This window comes from Rhipicephalus microplus, chromosome 4 (assembly GCF_043290135.1).
Source record: "Rhipicephalus microplus isolate Deutch F79 chromosome 4, USDA_Rmic, whole genome shotgun sequence".
In the NCBI taxonomy this organism is placed as follows: Eukaryota; Metazoa; Arthropoda; class Arachnida; order Ixodida; family Ixodidae; genus Rhipicephalus; species Rhipicephalus microplus.
In genome coordinates, this window is record NC_134703.1 from 226,930,663 (window position 1) to 226,953,264 (window position 22,602).

General features: G+C 46.5%; 1 protein-coding gene across 11 annotated transcripts in view; it reads right to left on the bottom strand.

The window, feature by feature from the left end:
* LOC119172472 (metaxin-2) overlaps positions 1-18,632 on the bottom strand; it is a 259,544-nt gene extending 240,912 nt beyond the window's left edge. For 2 of the 11 annotated variants that reach the window (XM_075894038.1, XM_075894039.1), the window contains exons 1-4: positions 18,433-18,622; positions 18,248-18,295; positions 18,046-18,165; positions 17,899-17,975 (exon numbers count right to left, since the gene is read on the bottom strand). In XM_075894038.1, the coding sequence (XP_075750153.1) occupies positions 17,899-17,975; positions 18,046-18,165; positions 18,248-18,295; positions 18,433-18,478 (291 nt within the window). In that variant the 5' untranslated portion in view covers positions 18,479-18,622. Of the gene's footprint in view, positions 1-17,898; positions 17,976-18,045; positions 18,166-18,247; positions 18,296-18,432 lie in introns of all 11 variants that reach the window. The other 9 variants (XM_075894044.1, XM_075894034.1, XM_075894042.1 and 6 more) reach the window with 7 other exon arrangements.
* Between the last annotated feature and the right edge of the window lie 3,970 nt (positions 18,633-22,602).

Here is a 22,602-nt window from a genome sequence, read left to right on the forward strand (position 1 = left end):
GCCTTAATGAGTTGGCACTTGGATTAAATGTTTGGCACATGAATTAAATAGCTTAGCGCCCAGATTATTCGAATGGAGTGCAGATTATTTAAGCTGGCACTTGGATTAAAGTGAGCGGAAAACCTGTAGTTCTCTGCAGTAAAGTTCGAAGACGGCAAATTCATGTGATACCCATGGTTCCCATCGTCGCTGCAACGCAATGCATTGCAGCTCCCATTGACACTAGCGCCAGAGTTCCCTCTAGTGCATATTTAGAACGCTGTGAGTGAAGGCATGGCCTCCGGGATGGGGGGCGCGTGGCGGGTTTCTCTCTGGTCGTCCCAATAGCCGCGCTCCCCAGCAAAACCAGCGAGTATCGCCTTGCACACCCAGCTATCGGGGGAGGGCGCTTTTAATGTGGGTTCCAGTGGTGGCGCAGACCACAGCAGAAAGCAAAATGCGCGAGATTCCAACGTGCGCATTTATTAACTTTTCTCTCGTGTGCTACTAAAAATCATCGCCAAATCTTTTGGCTGCTCTGAAGGCAAGTGATTTTTCTCTATTACTGCTTTTATTTCAGTCCAATTCGCAAATAAAAGCATGGCAACTGCTGAATTCTTCTTATATAGATAACTGTAAGGAGGTATTCATCTGTGACAGTATTAATTTTTCTATTACTGTCCACATTCTTTCGATGCTAAATACCTACCTCGATATGAGAAATATAGAGGCATTCTAGCATTCCCCCTTCCCAAAGGCATGTATATGAGTGAAAACTGGACTAATTATCGTTGTCGAATCATATTGCCCTCCTATCATTACAGATAGCTTTACTATTTTATCGCATCAAGGATTTATGACGTGGTCAACGGAAGTCCTTTTACACTATAGATAATTGAGTGTCTTGGTCTTGCCACTTATTAAGGTGATAAGTAATTCTGCCGGTATATTGTGGAAGGCTACGATTAGCCAACCAACATTTACTCCCCACGTCTTTCACAGTGAGAGTGCCTGAGCTATCATTGTCTTCTTTTTCGTCTTCTGTATTTTGATTATGTTTTCTTAGCATGATGACAATATCAATGTGTTAATTTACAGTGCTCTCGACTGCATTCAAATCAAATCTATAACATTCGTTTGAGCACGCTGGTAAAGGAGGCACCAGCTAAGTTTTGGAGGACCATCACACCGAAGTCCTCAAGTACTAATACATTTAACATAGGCAATGATTTCACATCCGATGCTGCTAAGATTTCTGATGCGTTCAACACCCACTTTGAATCCGTTTTTTCCAAAGATAATGGTAGCATACCCTTATTTGACAAATTCCAGACATTACCTCCGATTGAAGATTTGGAAATAACAGAAAGTGGAATATTTAACCTCTTGCTTAATTTAGATGTGAAAAAGTCATATGGACCCGATAATATACCTAATGCATTCCTTAAATGATACGCTGAGTGGTCATCTAAATTTTTGTTAATTATTTACCGTACATCCCTTTCGACGGGTACTTTGCCTGATGACTGGAGAATTTCCAAGATAAAACCACTGTTTAAAAATGGCGATAAGCAGCTTATTTCTAACTATCGACCTATAGCTTTAACATGCACGTGTTGTAAAATTCTCGAGCATCTTATTCATAAGCATATTACGCTTTTCTTGGAAAATTACTCAATATTAACACCAATGCAACATGGGTTCCGTCACGGCTTTTCTACTGTAACTCAACTGGTTGAAATGACACATGACTTCGCCGCAGCTATTAATGAGAGAAAACAGATAGACATAATTTTTTTAGATTTTGCTAAAGCATTTGACAAGATTTCCCATTCTAAATTGCTCATTAAACTGAACACATTATTAAAAAACAGGAAACTGTGTAGCTGGATTAAATCGTATCTAACATCCCGGCAGCAATACGTTGTTTTTAAAGACACTCCATCAAACATGTTACCTGTTGGCTCAGGGGTTCCCCAGGGCTCCGTGCTTGGCCCGTTGTTGTTTTTGGTGTTCATAAATGATATTGTTGATAATTGCAGGGTTAAAATACGATTATATGCAGATGATTGTGCGTTGTATTCACTTATTCACACAGTTGAAGACCAAGTTAAGCTTAACACAGAAATTGAGAAACTCATGAAGTGGTGTAATTCTTGGCAAATGTGTGTAAACTATCAAAAAAGTGTGGCCATGTCGATAACAAATAAGAAGTGTCCCCTTGTTTACAATTATACAGCTGATGGAAACATCCTAAATCGAGTAACAGAGTACAAGTATCTAGGCTTGCATATATGTAGCAACCTCCACTGGGATCGACATATCGACTACATATCTAATAATGCAATGATGAAATTACATTTTTTGAGACGTTCTCTTCGCTATTCATCATACGACACTAAAATTCTGGCATACAAATCTCTTATCCAACCCATTTTGGATTATGGAAACATTATCTGGGATCCTTACACCAATGTCAATATCCATAAACTAGATAGAATCCAAAACAAGGCTGTCCGATTTATTTTCAAGAAATACGGCCCAACATCAGTCTCTGAATTAGTTGCCAAAGCGGGATTCAAACGGACTTCAGAAAGAAATAGAATTTCTCGTTTGTTGTTCTTCTTTAAGATAGTTAATGGTCGAATAAATAGTAACACAGGTGACTACTTAAAGTTCTCTTCCGGTTACTCTACCAGACAACGTCATAAACACACTGTCGTTCCTTTCCAGCCCAATAATAATACTTTCAAGTATTCCTTTTTTCCGTGCACTGCCAAAGAATGGAATGAGCTTGACAGCAAAATTATTGAAACAGACAGTATCGAGGCATTTGAAAAATTTATATCCGACTAGTGTTTTTTTTTTTTCTTCATGAAACATTTTTTATGTTGTTTGAAGTGCTTTGTTCTGTGTTGACTGCAGTATTGTACTGTTGATTTTGTTGTACTATGTACACCCACTCTGCTATGGCCCCAAGTTGGGGCTAGCAGTATTGCTAAATAAATAAATAAAAATAAATGGTCGCACATGCAGCTGAACAGCATATTTCGGAAAACCAAGTATTCGTCGAGGTAGACTTCTCAAGAATAGGAAGTGTGAATTGTCACTGCTGTGTAACGTGCAGTGTTTCCTAGCAGATAGACAAAACTCTGAATACGTGCGGTGGTCTTTTTCAACAGGCAAAAGATCTCACAATTCGTTCTTAAATTCGTTCCCTAACATATTCCCTGAAAACTGTAAAATTCAAAGTGCGAATGGACGACCATAAGTGACCGAAACGAGCCTGTAACCAGCCCGTGGCCGTCGCACAACCGACGAAGACCAGTCTAGACGTATTGCAAACGCCTAAACCCTTCTCTCTGTCTCCTGCTTCTGCGGCATGACGGAGTTAGTTGGAAAGAGAAACTCGGGAAGTATAGCAGGCAAGTGCAAAGCTTTGTTTGCTTTCAGCGCACGGCTTTCGCACCATACTTGACTGCACTGGCACATTGCAAGGAAAAAGCAAAACAGTTGCTGATGCTAAGCGCCGTAGGCTCAGCAACCATTCCTCTCCAGCAGGCGTTATTTCTTGGTAACGTGTTCATGCTGCGGCGTTTGCGTGGTTACCTTGTATCGCTGAGATTCTGCATAGAGGAGAGAAAATTTGGCGTGGAAGTGAAAATGAATGCTTGATCCAATAGTATCAATTTTTAATTAAGTTGCCGACTGGTTACGGTTATACAATTGATGCTGTGTCAATGCTGCAGTTTTTTTTTTTCCTAGTAGAGAAAGTGACGCGGGGCCTTGTTTCTTCTTTTTAATTTCAGGAACATGTCATACTGCTACGGACGAACGGATGGACGAGCACACGCACAGACGCTTCGCCCCACTCATTATCATTCACTTCGTGGATATGCTGCGTTTTTTTTTTTTTTTAATTTATCCCTCATGTGACGATCAGCGTTTTGCTCCTCGTTGAGAAGTCCCACTGAACGTGCCCCTTCTATAGAGAAGACCAGTTGTGGTTCAACATTGTATAAATGATGAAGTCAATTTCATTTGATTTGAGCACGGCTGGACAGCAGGCGTGCCGACCTAAGAAACGAAGAACGCTTCTAAGAAGCAGTGAAACCGCATCGCGGCACGGCTGTGATTACGTCAGGAAGTCTGCGAGAATTCTTACAACAGTATTACAATGAAAAGCACCGCCACTTTCATGAAAGAAACGGAAAAGAAGCCCATTTATTAGAGTGTGAAAAGTAATCCATGAGCCTAGAACGCAGAATTCTGATACCACTTGCGGATGATGCTGTCATTTTTTTAATTTTTCGCCAGTCCCCCCCCTCCCTACTATACAGCCCGGTAACGTGGAAGTATAGTAAGTTTCAGGACGTGCAGATCTCTTGCAGAGGCATCACACTTGCGCAAAGTGTGGCGCAAATCTACAACAAAAAAAGCGCGTTTGAGAATATATGCGCCCAAGCATTGACTTTGCCACTCATAAACCCGGGCCCGACATTTACAAATGAGTGCGAAGTTAGATTAAAGCGCAAAACCATTTTTTGCTCGCCACATGCAAGCTTTGCCAACAGCGCAGCAGCCTTTCGATGATGATGATTTGTGGCTTTTCCCTTTGTAACGGATGAACACATATATGTTGTGTTCCAGCCTAGGTATATAAAGAAAAGAACACAACAAAGATCAAAAGAACAAAGAGGAGCTCACTTTTGGCACCACTTCAACCACTGTAGGAGCCTTGTCTTTGCGGTGGAAACTGCTTTTGCATTCCCGTCCGCCAAGGCCAGCGCTTGAGGTAGTGTAGTGGCTTCTGGCGGGCAGGGTTAGAGTTTTTGGCATTGTAGCACCAAGTGCTCAACTGTCTCCTGTTCCACTCCGCATGCTCTGCATAGGGTCGAGTGGATGTTTGGGTCGAAGTGGCTACGGTATGTGAACGTGCGAAGCACTCCCGCGCGCGCTTCGAACAGTAGTTCATTTCCACCACTGTTGTCATACACAGACATCGAGGCAATGGCCTCTTTGTATGTACGACACAGCTGAAGTGTGCTCTTCTGCTGCATCGAGATTTCCCATTGCGCATTCTCCACTTTGCGTATCCGTCTCCGGACAGCTGCGGAAAACTTGTGCTCTGTGGTCTCGATTGTTGAGAGGTCAAACATATCGTATTTGCGTCGAACAGAATAGACTCTGTTCGACCTCTGTGTCCCGAGTCCCACGAAGTGCAGGTAGCAGAACATACGACGGGCCCACCGCTGATCGTTCAAGAAGCGTAGGCGTCCTTCATAAATGATCTTGCTCGTGGCTTCCTGCGCCACGTGCGTAGACCAACCCATGTCCCCCTGGATGGCCTCCACTGCAACCCTTCCATGGCAGCCCAATGCCAAATGGCTCACCTCCCTTTGGCCTCGTTCCAGCCACTCATGGGTCTTGCTGGACAGGCATATAGTGGCGTTTGCAAACGTCAGACATGGTACATGGATCGATTTCCACAGTACTCGCACCGATACCTATCTGTTGTAGCCCCCGAGGCTTCTCCGGCGCAGAATGCAGCTTGCACGCTGGGAGGTCAGCCGCAATCGATCCTCGTGCCCCAAGAATGGGTTTTTTCCCATGTCTACGATCACCCCCAGATACCCGTATTCTGTTGAGAAAGGCAACTTGTCTCCATTAGGAAGTTCTAATGGGAGGTTTGTGTCCACTTCTTCAGAAAATTGGACAACAGCCGACTTTCGAGGGTTACACCGAAGGCCTAGGTCTGCCAAATGGAGAGCTGATATTGTCACCAGCTGTTGTAGCTGATGTCGGCCTTCTGCAATAAGAACAATATCATCTTCAAAAATCATCCCTAGCAGTGTCCATACTGTGGGGTGCCCTTCCGAGAGGAATTTCATCTGGAAACCGATATTTGACTAGATGAGCGCACTTTCTAAACCTGATGCATATAGCATGTAGAGCAGTGGCGAGAGTGGGCACCCCTGCTTGAACACTCCTGCTGTGGACCGTTACTGGCTCAGATGCCGTATCTGCCAAGCATGCCACCACCGAGCAATCTGCATAAAGGCTACGCAGGTCTCTCCATTTTTGTGGCATGGCCAGCTGGGTCATGCGCTGCAGCATTAGGTCGTGTGGAACACTGTCATATGCCTTCGAAACATCTAGGAAGCATGTGAGTAGATGGCGGGATTGTTTACAGGCAATCTCAATGCATTGGGTAACAAGGAAAAGATTGTCCTCCAGGCATCTGTTTGGTCGGAAGCCATATTGGAGTTCTGTGATGTGTCTGCTACTTTCAGCCCATCTACTCATCCGTTCTTTAACTACTTGCGCAAATAGCCTGTATAGCACACTGGTCACAGTTATGGGCCTGTAGCTGCTGAGGAAACTGCTGTCAGCGCTTTTCTTGGGGACTAGACATACGCGGCTTCGCAACCAGTCTTCGGGGATGGGGTTTCCTTCTATAATATAACGTGAAGATTGCAGCAAGATGTTTCCTCGCTATCTTTCCCAGGCGCTTTACCAGACCTGCGAGTATATGATCCAGCTCATGTGCCCTCTGTGATGCTATTTGCGCTAGGGCACGTTCTAGCACTACTCGTGCGACTTTCCATTCACGGTCTGTCTCCTGTGCATCCCCTTGGGCTGGTGGTATATGTACTTCCGTCTCTGCGGCTGTCACCAAAGTCGGGGCTCCGAAAACGTTCTAGATCTACTCAGTTATCCGCTTTTTGACATTGGAGAACTGTTCTCCAGTGACCTCGTATCAGAGGATTGGCTGTGAGGGGCTTTTTCTGTCCAATGTCGATACATATTGTGACGACGCGAGATTTACGAGCACACAAAGCGCCTCAAACAAATAAGATTTATCGATCGCAGGAAACAGACTGCAACGACTTCTTCGTCTTTTGCCCTCGGCCAAGGACACTCGCGCTGCTTCGTTGTTCTCACCACTGGCACATACGCGCGGTATTATTCCCCCTTTAAAAAAAAAACATTGTCCCGATGTTAAACGTTTGAGAAGCAAGGCCAAACCAAAACTGCACAGTTAGTCACTGAAAGTAGGGCTTCATCTGAAGCACGTGGACAATTTCTGGTGAATGTCTGCGCCGCCTTGAACACTGCACGCCGTCCAAATTAACCTCGTAGTTGAAGTCACCAATGCGTCGCAGAACCTTGTAGGGTCCGAAGTATCTTCGCAACAGCTTTTCGGAGAGCCCACGCTGACGAACAGGTGTCCAGACCCATACTTTGTCGTCCACGTTGTATATGACGGGTCTGTGCCGGAGGTTGTAATACTTGGCATCGTCGTCTTGCTGTTTGGTGATTCGCAACCTGGCAAGTTGTCTGGCTTCTTCTGCTAGCTGGGTAAACTCTTTGGCCTCTGTCTCATTGCCATCATTTTCATGAGGGAGCATTGCGTCTAACGTGGTTGTAACCTCGCGTCCGTAAAGGAGACTAAAGGGTGTCTTCCGAGTGGTCTCTTGACGAGCCGTGTTGTACGGGAATGTGACGTAGGGCAAAATGATGTCCCAGTTCTTGTGCTCTACATCTACGTACATGCTTATCATGTCAGCCAGGGTCTTGTTGAGGCGTTCTGTGAGCCCGTTGGTCTGGGGATGATACGCCGTTGTCTTCCTGTGAGCTGTACCATTTAGTCGGAAAATGGTGTCCAAAAGCTCGGCCATGAATGCAGTACCTCTGTCGGTGATGACTATTGCGGGAGCACCGTGTCTTAAGACGATGGCTTTGATGAAAAATTGCGCCGCTTCAGCTGCCGTTGCCCGTGGCAGAGCGCCTGTCTCCGTGTATCGGGTCAGGTAATCCGTGGCGACGATTATCCACCCGTTTCCAGTGGCAGACTTTGAGGAGGGGCCCAGAAAATCCATGCCAATTTGTGCAAACGGTGTCGCCGGCACTCGGACAGACTGCAGCAGGCCAGCTGGTTTGATGGATGGTGGCTTGCGGCGCTGGCAATCTAGACATGCCTGCCCGTAAGTTTTGACAACTTCAGCAATTCTTGGCCAGTAATAGTTTTGCCTTATCCTCGCCAACGTTCTGCGTAACCCAAGTGACCAGCGGTAGGTTCGTCGTGACAGGCTTGCAGTACCTCATGGTGAAGCGAAGAAGGAACGACGAGCAAGTAGCTGCTGCCGGTGGATGAAAAGTTCCTCTTATAAAGAACGTCATTTCGCAAGCAGTACGACGGCAGCCCTCTCGCAAATAACTTCGGAACGCTATTCGCTCGTCCTTGTAGGTAATCTATAAGTGGTAGCAGCTCAGCATCGCCACGCTGCTGTTGAGAAAAGGCGGCAGTGTCCACAATTCCGAGAAAAACCGTGTCGTCATCGTCGTTGTCCGGGGATGCCGTCTCAACAGGAGACCGAGAAAGACAGTCGGCATCGGTGTGTCGTTTTCCCGACTTGTAGGCAACAGTGAAGTCAAATTCTTGGAGCCGAAGACTTCATCGTGCAAGGCGGCCAGACGGATCTTTCAAGTTGACTAACCAACAGAGAGAGTGGTGATCGCTGATAACGGTGAATGGGCGGCCGTACAATTAAGGACGAAACTTCAGGACTGCCCATACCATTGCAAGACATTCTTTTCCGTCGTAGTGTAATTAGCTTCAGCTCGGGACAGCGTCCTGCTGGCGTAGGCGATCACGTTTTCGTTGTTGTCCTTCGACTGTACGAGCACTGCTCCAAGACCCACATTACTAGCGTCTGTGTGAAGTATTGTCGGCGCGTCTTCATCGAAGTGGGCCAGCACGGGGGGTGTTTGCATTCGCTGACGAAGCTCGTGAAATGCCTGTTGTTGGTCTTCGCCCCATCTGAAGGGGGTATCTTCCCGAGTAAGCTGTGTCAATGGCCATGCGATGCGCGAAAAACTAGCAGTAAACGGGTATTAGGCACAGAGTCCTAAAAAACGTCGCACTGATTTTTTGTCTGATGGCGTCGGGAAGTTTGCCACGGCGGCAATTTTATCCTGGTCGGGTCGGATCCCTTGGCTGCTCACGACGTGACCGAAGAATTGAAGTTCGTGGAAGCCGAAGTGGCACTTTTCTGGTTTTAGGGTAAGACCGGCTAAGCGTATTGCTTCAAAAACTGCTTCGAGCCTTCGTAAGTGTTCCTCGAAAGTCGCCGAAAAGACAATCACGTCGTCGAGGTACACCAAGCAGGTTTGCCACTTAAGTCCTGACAGAACCGTGTCCATGAGACGCTGGAATGTTGCTGGCGCCGAACACAAACCGAAAGGAAGAACCTGAAATTCATAAAGTTCGTCGGGCGTAACAAAGGCGGTCTTCTCACGATCTCTCTCATCCACTTCAATTTGCCAGTAGCCGCTTTTTAAGTCCATAGACGAAAAGTAGCGTGCGTTTCGTAGTCTATCCAATGAATCATCAATACGCGGCAGAGGGTAGACGTCCTTCTTTGTGATCTGATTAAGCTTACAATAGTCGACGCAGAAACGCAAACTACCGTCCTTCTTTTTGACGAGTACTACAGGTGATGCCCAAGGACTGTTAGATGGCCGAATAACACCATCTTCGAGCATCGTTTTTACCTGTTTTTGAATTGCCTCACGCTCCTTTGGGGCGACTCGATAAGGATTTTGCCGGATGGGTCTGGCATCGGAATCCATGATGATGCGGTGTTTCGTCAGTGCCGTTTGACCAACTCTGGATGTGGATGAAAAGCAGCCGTGGAACTAGTTGATCAGCGTGAGAAGGCGGTCTCGCTCAATGGCAGATAACATTGGACGAACGTCGGCAGGTGTCGGTGTAGTGATAGTAGAGGCTGCTGCTTCTTCCACTAACTGACAATCTTCTGTTTGCGAGAGTTCGTCAAAATAGGCAATAGCCGTGCCTTTAACTATGTGTCGGCGTTCTCTGCTGAAATTTGTCAATAGCAGTTCAGCGCATCCGTCAATAACAGTGATGACAGCCCTGGCAACAGAAATGACACTAGTGAATGCGAGCTCCTTGATGTGTTCAGCGATTCCAGTACCATTTTGTAATTTGTCACAGTGCACAAATACGAGAAAACAACTTCGTGGCGGCAGTATGACGTCGTCATTGGCAATACGAAAGCGAGGTGGCTGGTGTTCCTTATCTGTAGCAGTCTCCGAGCTTATAGTGAACGTTAATTACGCTTCTGTCACGGATGTCAATCACAGCCCCATATTCGCGCAAGAAATCCATTCGCAATATGAGCTGTTTACAGCACTCGTGGAGAATGACGAGGGTGGCGACAAAGGTGGAACCAGCAATGAAGAGTCGGGCCGTGCACTTTCCAACCGGTGTCATCAACTGACCTCCTGCAGTTCTTATATTGGGTCCCTGCCATGGCATTTTCACCTTCCTTAGTATTTCGGCTAGCTGTAGGCTTATTATAGAAAAGTGGGAGCCAGTGTCCACAAGAGCCGTCACTTGGTGGCCATCAATGTGAACGACGAGGTCAGTGCTGATAACGTCGGTTACGTCGGCAGTCGTTGCTGTCGTTGCTGTCGTGTTCTTCGGTATCGATGGCTTCGAGCTGTCATTTGTCTGCAATGGGGGCTGTTCGGAATTTCGAATATTGGCAACCCCACCCCCCGAGGTCGCTGCGTCTAATTTTCCCGTCGCGGGCTAGGGGACCTGCCCCTGGTGACGTCGGCAAAACTGTGACGATTAGGTGAACTGGGCCGCGCAGGAGATGGAGAACGTGTTCTGGGCATTACTGGATTCTGCGGCGGTGTGGTCACAGGGGCGTAGTTGTACATGCGTTGATCGTCGTACGCAATGTAATCAGGGTAGCGAGGAAATCTCGAGTACTGAGCGTCGCGATAACGGCAAACTCTGTAGACGTGCCCAGCTTCGCCACAATGAAAGCATACCGGTCGACGGTCAGCGGTACGCCACAAATTGGTTTTCCGACGCTGGTAGGTAAGTGGAGACTCACTATTGGGCCACGTTGTGGGGCATGTTGGTTATACGGCATTCGTCTTGTCGTAGGAATCGGTGAGGTTGCGAAAGTGGTCGGTGCTGACAGTGGCTGTGTTTGCAGGGTTGGTGGTGGTCCAGTCATTGGAGTCTGCTGTGCTGAAGGCGCGACGACGGGGCGTTGGACTGCATCAGCATAAGTAAAATGTCGTCGCGCACCATTATAGCCGGATGAAGAGAGAGCCTGGCGGACCTCATCCCGGACAACATCAGCGACAAAAGACAATGCCGGCGTCGGTTCAGTTGCTGGAATTAAACCAAGCTGCCGAAGCTCCTCCCTCAAAATCTCCCGGATGACTTCCCGCAGAGGCCTGTCGTTGTCGCAGAGGCTCGCCGAAGTCGTAACAGGGCTACTCGCTCGAACATTGACCGGGTTCTGCTGGCGGTACCGATCTGTAGGGCCCGTTCAATAGCTGTGGCTTCTTTCGTGAACTCAGCTACTGTTGTTGGCGGATTTCTCACAAGCCCAGCAAACAGTTGCTCCTCCGCGCCTCGCATTAGATACCGCAGCTTCCTGTCTTCCGGCATCTCAAGATCCGCCCTACCGAAAAGACGGGTCATGTCGTCGGCGAACATAGCGACGCTCTCGTTTGGTTTTTGAATTCGAGCTTTCAAGAGATGTTGCGCATTCTCCTTTCTGTCAAGACTACTAAAGGTGTCAATCAGCTGGTTGCGAAAGTCGTCCCACGTAGCCATGCTTCTTTCCCTGTTGATGTACCACGTCTGGGCGTTGTCTTTCAGGTAGAAATACACATTCGCGAGCTTGTCTTCTGGGGTGGCCCACTGGTTGTACTTCGCGCAGCGTTCGAACTGGTCCAGCCAGTCTTGTACATCTTCATAGGTCTCACCATGAAAGCAGTCAGGAATCATGGGATTCTGAAGTGTCATGTGCGATGTAGCTGCAGTGGCCATGGTGGTTGAAGGAGGCAAGCGATTGCTGGCAGTTTCTGGAAAGGGATTGAGCTCGGGAGCTAGGCCTCGCAGACAGTGGCTGGAACGGTGGACTGGTGTGTCGACGGGTGGTAGTGATTCCGGGCTTGAATGTCGGGTCCGCGAAGGGGTGCCAAGCATGAAGACGTACCCAGCACCTCCACCAGTGTGACGACGCGAGATTGACGAGCACACAAAGCGCCTCAAACAAATACGATTTATCGATCACAGGAAACAGACTGCAACGACTTCGTCTTTTGCCCTCGGCCAAGGACACTCGCACTGCTTCGTTGTCCTCATCACTGGCACATACGCGCGGCAATATCTCCAAAAGTTCTGCATTCTACTACGACCTGGTGTTGTGAGCTCCTTAGTTTTCTTGAGGTCGCTTTCCGCAATCTTGTGTTGCACTAGTTGTTGCATGTGTCACTTCAGCCCCAGGTACTTGTGCCACGCCTGCTCGCAATCTTCAGCTGGGAGGTTCCGAATGGCACTCCGATGCTCTCGATTTGCTGCCGGTCGGGCTTCCAACCCCTTTTTCACCTCGGTGTCCCACCAGAATTTACGCTGAACACCTTTGAGAGAGTTTACACGAATCTTATGTCTGCCCATTGTGCCTTTCAGTTCTTTAATGAACGATTTATACCTGACTGGGCCATCTTGAGTATTGTATATATCGCTCGCTTCAAATGCTTCAGCTATTGTGTCGTAAGCTTCTACTGATAAGAACCACCTTGCTGGGCTGCGGTGTCGGCGCTGGGTTCTAAGGTAGGGTGAGGCTGCAAAATTCAGCTTTATCTATTGTGGTCACTCCCCACACTGTATTGGCCTGCCTCATCAACATGCACTAGGGCAATGCGCATTGCCAGTCTGCGTGACACAAGGGCATGGTCAATACATAACTGACTATTGCGCGCACACCACGTGACCATACCCTCGCATTCGGGTCGGAGATCGGTCACTTCCAATGCCAATTCTTCTGCCAATTGCTTACAAGGTATCCGTTTACATCCTGGTACCCATAAAGAGGTTGGATATGTCCATTAAAATCCCCCATCAGGAGTACTTGCTTTCCTATGACCCATCGGATCACATATCTTTTAATACATTCAATAGTGTAGCAGTTCTCAGTATCTTCAGCGCGTGCGACGCTGAGGTACACCACCCCAACCAGCACTGGCATACCCAGAAGTTCACCGGAAATCCACATGTGTTCGTTGCAGGGAGCCTCCAGCCTGGTCCACGTGGTATTGCTGCGTCGCAGCACTCCCACGCCTCCTCCTTTGCGAGATCCCGCCGTTCTTTTGCAGCCTCCCCAATGCCATTCTGCGTTTGGAGGTTCAAAGCGTGCCAGCTCGCTTTGAAGATCTGGGTGATACGGCAGGGATCTTGCCTCAGTGATCCCGACATGCACTATGTATTGGCGGAGCACATTTCTTGCTTTTCGCTCATAGGTATCAACATAGAGCATCACTTTTTCACATGTGGCCTTTTCCCAAACAAAAAACCAACCGCTTTGGGGGGATCTACATTGGTCTGTACGTTTGGCACGATTCTTTCCACATTGCCATCTTCCACAATTATGACCTCCCGCTCAGCTTCCAGATCTGGCTGTACCCACTTCTTGTTTAGGTTGGATTCACTCTGGTTGATGGGTGGTCTGTAGGCTGCTGCTGTAGTTGCTGGCTACCAGTCAGGACTTTCTCAGTTGCCTCTTTGGTGAGTCGTTTTCCAACAGCCTTTTTTAGACGCGCGTCACTTTTTCTCGATTTTCCCTGGTTGGTATTTCTAAAGTTTGCGTTTCTGTCAATTTCATTTGCTCAGCTGGTGTGAGACTCGGTAGATTTGGCTGAACCTGAGTGTCTGCCTCCTTGGATTGCCCAGGTGGGCCTTCCTGATCCGTGTAGTCACATGCACTTGCTTGTTTTGACACCATGCTGTTCGCTGGAACGTCAGGGAACTCCGTCTGCAAGTGTTTGCTTATCTTGGGGGCCGAAGGTTTAGAAGGAGGCTGTTCCGACACCCTGTTGCTCGCTTGGGCGTCAGGGAATTCTGTCTGCAAGTGTTTGCTCATCTTGGGGGCAACAGTCACAGAAGCAGGCTGTGGGGCCAACTTGTTTTAGTTTTGGAGGCTCTCGGTGTTTTCACATACAACTGGAAGTTGCTGTCTCTGCAGCTGCAGTACAGTCAGCTCTCCCACTGTAGCCTCGAGCGTCTCGATCTTGGCCCGGAGCTCTGAGCAGGCCTGCTGCTGGCAAGCTGTTAACTGCGATTCCAGCTCGTCTATCTTTCTGCAGAGTGACCATATGAACTCCACTTCCTCTGCTGCATCAATATTTTCAGTTTCTTTCATCTTTGTAAACCCACCTTCCACACCCATTGCATCTGATATGTCCTTTATTCTTTGATTTTCCCTTCGCCATGCTTGTATACTGTCCCACACGCGATTTACTTCGTATTTCGCCGCCACACTCTGCCTGCGCCAACCCGACAGCTAGCGCTACCTTTTGACGACGTCAGGAAAGGCACGCGTTTGTCGGCGCTGCGCCGATTTATTAGCGCTTCACTGGTATGATCAGTAGTGGTCCTTCAATGGGACAGAACAGGGAGCAGCGGACTAAACAGAACGTTTCACATCACAGCGACGCACAACACGTGCCCTCACCACATCTCCACACCACACTACATTTTGACCGTCGCAGGATAATCACGTGTTTGACGAAGCCTAGCTCTTTGCCGGTATAAACGAACAGTGGCACATTTGGCGGGAGGGAACAAGGAGCATCAGGCTGGACAGAACGTTTTGCATCACATCGACGCACCACTCAACATATCACTCAACACATCAAACGTGTGCCACAGCCGACACTTCAGCTTCTTCAGAAAATAGCGCCAGGCTGGATGGATGAATTGATGTGACTGTACCCTTTAGATCGGGCGGCGGCTAACGCCACCTAGCCGTAATACTTAGTGAACTAACCATTAGATTTATCTCTTTTTTTTCCTTTAAATAGTAAAGTTGGACGGGTACTTTGCAGTGAAGGGTTTAATTTTCACTCGTGTCTTGACTTTAGCCACCAATCAGATAACCTCCTTCTAGTTAAGTCTGCTCGCTTAAAGTCTATTTTGCCCTCCCTGTCCCTAAACGCCAGTGCTTTGAAAAACTCTGTGCCATCATCCTGAACTATAGGGTGAAGCCCTTTACAGGACATCATCAAGTGTTGAGCAGTTTCTTCTTCCTCTCCGCATGCACTGCATACTGTGTCTACCACTTCGTATTTGGCCCGATATATCTTGGTTCGCAATACTCCTGTCCTGGCCTAAACAGTAGAAAACTACCCCGAGTATTTTCATAGATCCTTTCCTTGGCAATTTCCTGCTTGAATGTTCTATAGATCTCTAGTGCAGACTTCCTAATCATGCCAATTTTCCACATGTCAGTCTCCATTTCCTTCACCTTCTTCTTAACCGATAGTTCTATTTGGTTTGCCCACCTGCTGTTTTCTAAGTATTTACCAGTCAATTTAATGGTTTGCTTCCTCCATTTTGTATTGATATTCTTCATGTACAAGTAGCTGAAAACCTTCCTAGCCCATCGCTCCTCCCCCATTTTTCTCAATCGCTTCTCAAATTTTATCTTGCTGCTAGCTTCCGTGCCCTCAAATGATTTCCATCCCATATCACCTTGTACTCCCTGATTTGGAGTGTGGCATACTTTCTTCTTCTTCTGGCACGACACTTGGGACATAAGCTAGTAGTGGGTAGTCTGCTGAGGAAAAAGAAGAAGTAGTTGGAACAATGACTGAGATGCATTAATAAACAGCGCTGTGTTTTCGGAACCGCGTTTCAGAGTGCTATATTTATTGGTGACCCAGACTACGAACGCGACCTTCCATGGAGCAGCGTGAGCATCTCGACAGCCTCAGCCCTGTTACCGCTGCCACTGCACCCGGCCATGTACCTTCTTAGGATGTTGTTGGAGGTACTACTACCATGACGCTACCACAGCTGTGGCTTGCCAATCCCTCCTTATGGTTCATTCAAGTAGAGAACAAGTTCCGCTTTCATCACATCACGTCCGGGTCACCAATAATTATCGCACTCTCAAACGCGGTTCCAAAACACAGCGCGGTTTATCAATACATCTCTGCCATTAACTTCTGATCTCATGCACAAGACCGCATTGCTGAACGTCAGACCCGGAACCATGACCCCTTTCCATATTCCTCTCACAACATCATACCTATTTTAATTCCACAGTGCCCTATTTTTCATCACTGCTGCATTTCTGTTACTTTTAGTGTTCACGTATATTTCGTGTTCCTTAGGTACTCGATCCCATTGCTTGTCCATATGCCCAGATATTTGTATTTATCTGTTACCTCTAGCGTGACCTCCTGTATCCTAAGCTCACTACCTTCATTATCATTAAAAATCATGACAGCCGACTTTTCCTTACTGAATCTGAAACCTAACCTATCTCCCTCATTATAGCAGATGTCCATCAATCTCTGCAAATCTTTCTTGTTGTCGGCCATTAGCATTATATCATCTGCGTACATTAATGCTGGTAGTGCCTTATCAATGAGTTTTCCTTGTTTGACGAAAGTGAGGTTGAAGCCAAGTCTATTTCCCTCCAACTCTTCTAGGTACATCATGAATAACAAGGGTGACTGAGGACACCCTTGCCTAAGCCCCGTTTTACCTCTGTGGGCTTATACCCGTTTTTCCCACTTTATAACTACCTTGTTACTTTTATAGATATCCTTTAAAAGATTAGTAACTCCATCTTCAACACCTAGTGTATTCAGTATTCCCCATAAGTCCTCTTGAACCACGAAATACATACACTCCCTTGATATCCAAAAATGCTAGCCACAGTGGCCTGTGTTCCTTTTCTGCTATTTCAATGCATTGCGTCAGTGAGAACAGATTTTCTTCCAACCTCCTGTGATTCCGAAACTCATTCTGCAGTTCCCCCAGAACCTCCTCGTCCTCTATCCATGCCTGCAGTCTTCCCTTTATAATCTGCATCGCCAGCCTGAAGACCCCTGATGTCACTGTTATAGGACGGTAGTTGTTTATATCAGTTTTGTCCCCCTTTTCTTTATAGATCATGCTCATCCTGCTAAGTTTTCATCCATCGGGAACTTCACCATTGATTATTGTTTTGCTCACTGCCTCTCTCAAAGTCTGTTTAGACTTCGGACCCAATGTCTTTATCAGCATAATTGGAATGCCATCTGGGCCTGTTTATGTACTACTAGGAACCCTCTTCTCAGCCCTTTCCCACTCTCGTTGTGAAAATGGAGCCATTGAGCCACTTGATCCATTCCTTTTTATTTTGGTGCATAAGAAACTTCTTTGTTGAAAATTTTCTATCACTCTTGTTATATATTCAATAGCTTTATCCCCTTCTAGCCTAGCAACTTGTGCTGTAGTTATAAACTTCTGTTCTAGGTTTGTCTCATTTCTTAGGGAGTTTAGATGGTTCCGAAATTTCGCAGCAGCCTTTCTATCCTTTTTATGTACTTCTGCCAGCCACTGAGCCCCCTTTCTTCTAATCTTTTTATTGATCAGAAGGGATGCTTCCCTCCTAAAGCTTAGAAAGATGCCCCCCCTTTTTTTTTCAACATCTGTCGGTTCACCCCACTGCTTTAGCAAGTCTGTGTTCCCTAGAGCCTTCCTGATGTTTTGCTATGGCTCTCTTGACTTTCTCATCCCACCAACTCTTGCATTTGTGTCTTCTTTTCCGGGGTGACATGTCACGTACCTTATCAAGCTCTAGCTCAAACAGTCTAATTAGATTTGTGTATGTCCACACCGTTTTATTATCCTCGGTGCTGTGTGCCTCTTCTTTGCTTTGTGTCTGTGTTTACCCCCACGCTCCCAGTTCGCTGAAGATTGTCTTCGTAACACAGATGCACTTTTAATTTGTGGAAAAAAAAAATCACGGTTCACATTTAACGCAGTACAAAATTGAAAGAGCCGCGCTGAAGCCGACAATGCCTAACCTTTGTATTGACAAATGCCACAATGGAGTCCATCTCGGCAATGACGAATGGACCACACTTGAGCACCGGCACATTGCCTGAAAAAAAAAATAAAAAAAGAAGGCGTCATAGCAGCTCGTCGACGACAAACCACAGCGCGTTCATTACCCGAGGGCGAAATGCTTTCTACGTTGGGACGCATTTCCACTTCGTGGTCGAGGCCGGCCATCCGCAGGAATGTCTGGACGCCCAGTGAACTCGTACTTTCAGGGAGAAGTACCTGGGACTCTTTTTTTTTTTTTTTTTTTTTTTTTTTACAGAGGCCGTATCATTCAATTCGGCACGACCGGTGGACGAACCATCTACTTACTTTCGAAAGACTGCAGCAACTTAGCATCATCGGGCCACGGCTGGTTGGCTGAAAAAAATAAATATTTAGGAGGGCTATTAAATGCAACGCACAGACGGAGAAAAGCCGGCACAACATTGCATTTCAGCAGAAGTCATCTGCATTTCATACAATTAGGAAACTTCACTGGGAGAATCAAAGCTCACCGCCCAGCTCAACAGCGATTGAGTCAGCCAAAAGTACTGAAGGCATAGTCACAGCAGGCACTGACAAAAGACGGAAATATAGCGATTAATTATCGTTCTATCTTCCCGAACTTTCAAATGCACAGTGTGACGCACGCGATAAACGCAAAAAAAATTCACGTTAAGACGTCAAAATATTACTTGGGCTACAGCCTCTTTTGTCTGCCGGATCGGCGCCACTTACCTGATAGCCACGCTCATGACCTACTACACTCCTGACCTGCCCAGAGAGCACCTCTTCCAGCGCCCACGTTCTAGTTCATACCTTCTGCCGCTAGGGCCGTCACCTACGAGCGGCGTGGCGCTAGGCAGCACCTGTTCGCTGTCGTCTGCTTCAGCCATCGCTGTGGCAGTGCAAATCGTTCTTATTGTGCATGAATTGTGTATGAATGTGTAAAATATGGCAAATAAAGCGATATGATTCCTCGTCAGAGTTGGCTGCATTCGTGTGGACGTTTGAAGCAGAAATAGAACCGTAAAAAAAGCACACAAAGGGTCACAGTGGCAAGCAGACGGGAACTTTTCTACAAATGAAGGAAAATTTATTATGAAAATATTTCTTGAATGAAAACGTAGTCCAACGAGATAAAAAAACTATTGTTAGGCATTCATTGTTCACACTGAATCACGATGGTTCCAGACGATACGCATACACAAATTGCAGAAGATACGCAGAAACACAGTAGGTCGTGTGCAGAAACTTGCAGACGGCAGATAGCTGCAGTAGTCAGCTCTAATAGTGGCCGCGTGCAGTTTTTTTTTTTTTAGATGAGCTGACACCTCAAATGTAAGTATGGTGTATTGCTGCGTGCCATATTGCAAATCGGAACAAGGCAAACAAAGTAAAGTAAGTTTTCACGAGTTTCCTGCCACAGACATACGGGAAGAATGGATCGAGGCAATTGGAAGAAAAGGTGAGTCTTGTGTTTTTGAGAGTCGTTTCAATTCAGAACGAGTTGCAAGCTAGCAAGAAGCACCAGGGTGCTTTAGTAAACTTTATTTCCGTGTGTTATGCTAATTCACTGAGCTAAAAAACATGAAAGCTTTTTTAAAGTACCGCGGCTAATATGGCAGGCTCCACAAATAGTGCCAAGAAATTTAAATATAGCACACAAGAAAAAAGTAAATATACGAAATCTGTAAATTATGTAAAAATGCGTAGCGGTGGGTTGCGAGGGGTTCGAGCACCCTTCCCGAAGGCTGCCTCAACAAATGCCGCCGAAATCCATAAAAAAATTAATGATATGAAATATTTACGTGCTGCCTCCACAGTTTGTCTCTCTGTGTGTGTGTGTGTGTGTGTGTGTGTGTGTGTGTGTGTGTGTGTGTGTGTGTGTGTGTGTGTGTGTGTTTAGCGATGGACAACTCTTGAACACTGGGTGTCACTGAAGTTAGCGACCGAATTTGGTCAAATGTATTTCTCATCTCAAACCTCTATCTTCCCATACAGCTTTGTTCGTTTCTGTATAAGCTTACTTAAGGTAATTAGAAACGTTACGCCGGTAACGAAATGTGGCGATTAACTGTTCACTCTATATAGGGCTGGCAGGCGGTCGGGTATAATGACATAATTGAAGTCCTTCGTGCAATGAGCCCATCGGCTCTGTGAGGGTTAAGAGACCCAGCCGGTGAAACCGAAATGAGGAACCTGGAATAATCAGCGACAGATACTCTATTTATGTGCGTGCTGCATCTGAGATTACATCATGCATGACAAAGATTCGTTTTGGAGAATGCAAAAGAACAAAAACCACTGAAGTCATCGTCGTCAACGGCGGAGTCATTGTACAGGTTAGAGGTTTGCGCTCTAAACCAAGACCAAGGCGCTCAAGTGCGCCTCGGTTTCGGCTCTGTCGTATTGGGTCGCGCTTCGTTACTGAGCAGCCATTAGGAAATTCAGCTTTGTTATGAAACCTTGTATAGCCAATGAGCTCTTCGAATAAAGGGCTTCAAGTATGCCACTGGACTCGACCACGTACCATCACTAAACATCAATCGACGAATGTAGTCATCTAAAAAGACATTTACAAAGGCTGCGAGAAAATATGAAAATGCACTAAATGGGTATACAGGTACTTCCCCAGAATAAAATCGTGGCTATGCTTTTTCTTAACCTCCCCATTTGGCTTGTTACATTTTGGAAAAATTAATTACAAAAAAGGTGTTATGGACTGTTATTTTGCAATCTTGCTAGCCATGCGTATACGCCTTTACCTTTGATGAAGGTTCAGGAAAGCATCGCTGGGAGCCCAGCGACCGGTCGAAGGTATGCAGCCTGCATTTTACCGCTGAAGATTACAGAACAGTGACGAAAAGGAAGATGTTGAAGCCCACAGCCGTGCCTTCCTTATTTCCCGCTTCTCCTGATCCACGTGGGCAAGATCCAATGCCGCGGAAAAAGCGGCTAAAACGAACGCAGGGGGAAACAACGCTGGCACCCATACAAGTAAAAATACTGTAAGTAAAACTTGAAGTCTAACACAACAACGGATAAGAATAATGTTAGCAGTATTCCCTTATGCGTTTAGCGGGACAATATATCTGTCATGCTTCGCTATTTTTTCGGCTTAACAGGGGAACGTCCAACGCAGATTCTTCTCAAGAAGAGCGAGCATCAGCGGAGCCTGGGGAAGTATATAGTTCTGAAAACCCAATTGAAACTGCACAAGAGGCCGAGTGGTTGCATTTTCCATCAAGTCAGGACAACATGGAGGACTGTAGTTCAGTTATACAAGGGGAACACCAGAAGAGGCCAGTGCGGCGCTCCATGACGTCGCAAACGTCGATCGGTTTGAAGAAGATGCGCTCCCTGGTCGCGGCAACTAAGACGTTGCGGCGGAAGTGCAGCAGGCTGAAAGAAATGAACAGTAATTTGCATTCACAGCTAGAGAAGCTAAAGAAAGATTTTTTCGAGATGAAAGCCCTCGCCGAGGCGAATGGCGCTCTAACGCTGCAGGTACGCAGTTACGTCAGTGGACGAATGTTATATTAATCCTTTTATATTCGCACTTAATTTTAAATGACTCTGAACATAATAACAATTTAGGAGTAAGTCAATTCTATCAACATCACCCGTACTACGAGAGGACGTCCGGTGAGCGAAGGAATTCTCGAAACTATAAGAGATTGTAAAGGTGGCGATGCTACCCTTAAGTTCTCGCGCATCGGCTAGCAGTGACGTCATACTTTGACGGCCTCAGGTAATGTCTAAGACTGCTGTGTTAGTAGATGCAAGGTCTGAAGTAGCAAGTTTCAAAGAAATGTTCTCAGCCAATGCGGCCAAGTACACAAGGAGCGACGCAACATAAAGCGACGTGCACGTGTCGAAGATTGTTCGCCAAACTCAGAACATTAAACCTAGTCTTAATTTTTTCTGTTCTAATAGTCGTATGATCGGAACAGGAACGATAGAGAATTATCAGGTACTCATTTATCAGTCTATTAACTTAGTGTCCCTATACTTTTTTGTAAGAAACGTCAGAAAGGGGAGGATGGAAGCTTGCAGTAAAAAACCTGTGAACAGGGGTTGTTCCCATTCTTTAATCGCTGTTTACACACACACAAACACTGAAAATAATCATGAACCAACTCGCTTAATCAGTAGTTTTAGCAAAGTTGTTTCGAGGCGGCGTTTCGACAAGCAGGCTTGTTTTCTGAAAGACTGAAATACAATTATAGCCTTAAGGATGACAAGTCCGCTGTCATGATGTCTGCTCGAGAGAAACTCTGTTTATAGATTTTCTTCTTCATATAAATTTACGTGACATTTTAGTGTACGCCGATGCTGGCAATCTTTCTGGTCATACGAAGGTGTAGGCCTGACATAAGGACACGGAATAAAAGAAGGTTGGTGGGTAAGCGCGCACATGAGCAAGTGTTTAAGATACGAAGGTCGGTGTGTACCCCCTTGCGTGATTGGCGCACCCCGAGTTTATTCCTTTATCCTGCGAACAACGAGTTCAAATTTCTGTCGTCGCAAACAATTAGGGACATTGGACTGACAACTGGAAAGACAGTAATTTGCAAGCTGTGTTGTGTTGGTGCTATGGGCCGATCGGTTTATGCTCGTACAGGAAGCCACGCTTGACGCACATGTGATGTCTGCCTTATAAACTTGAGCGAGCAGCATTG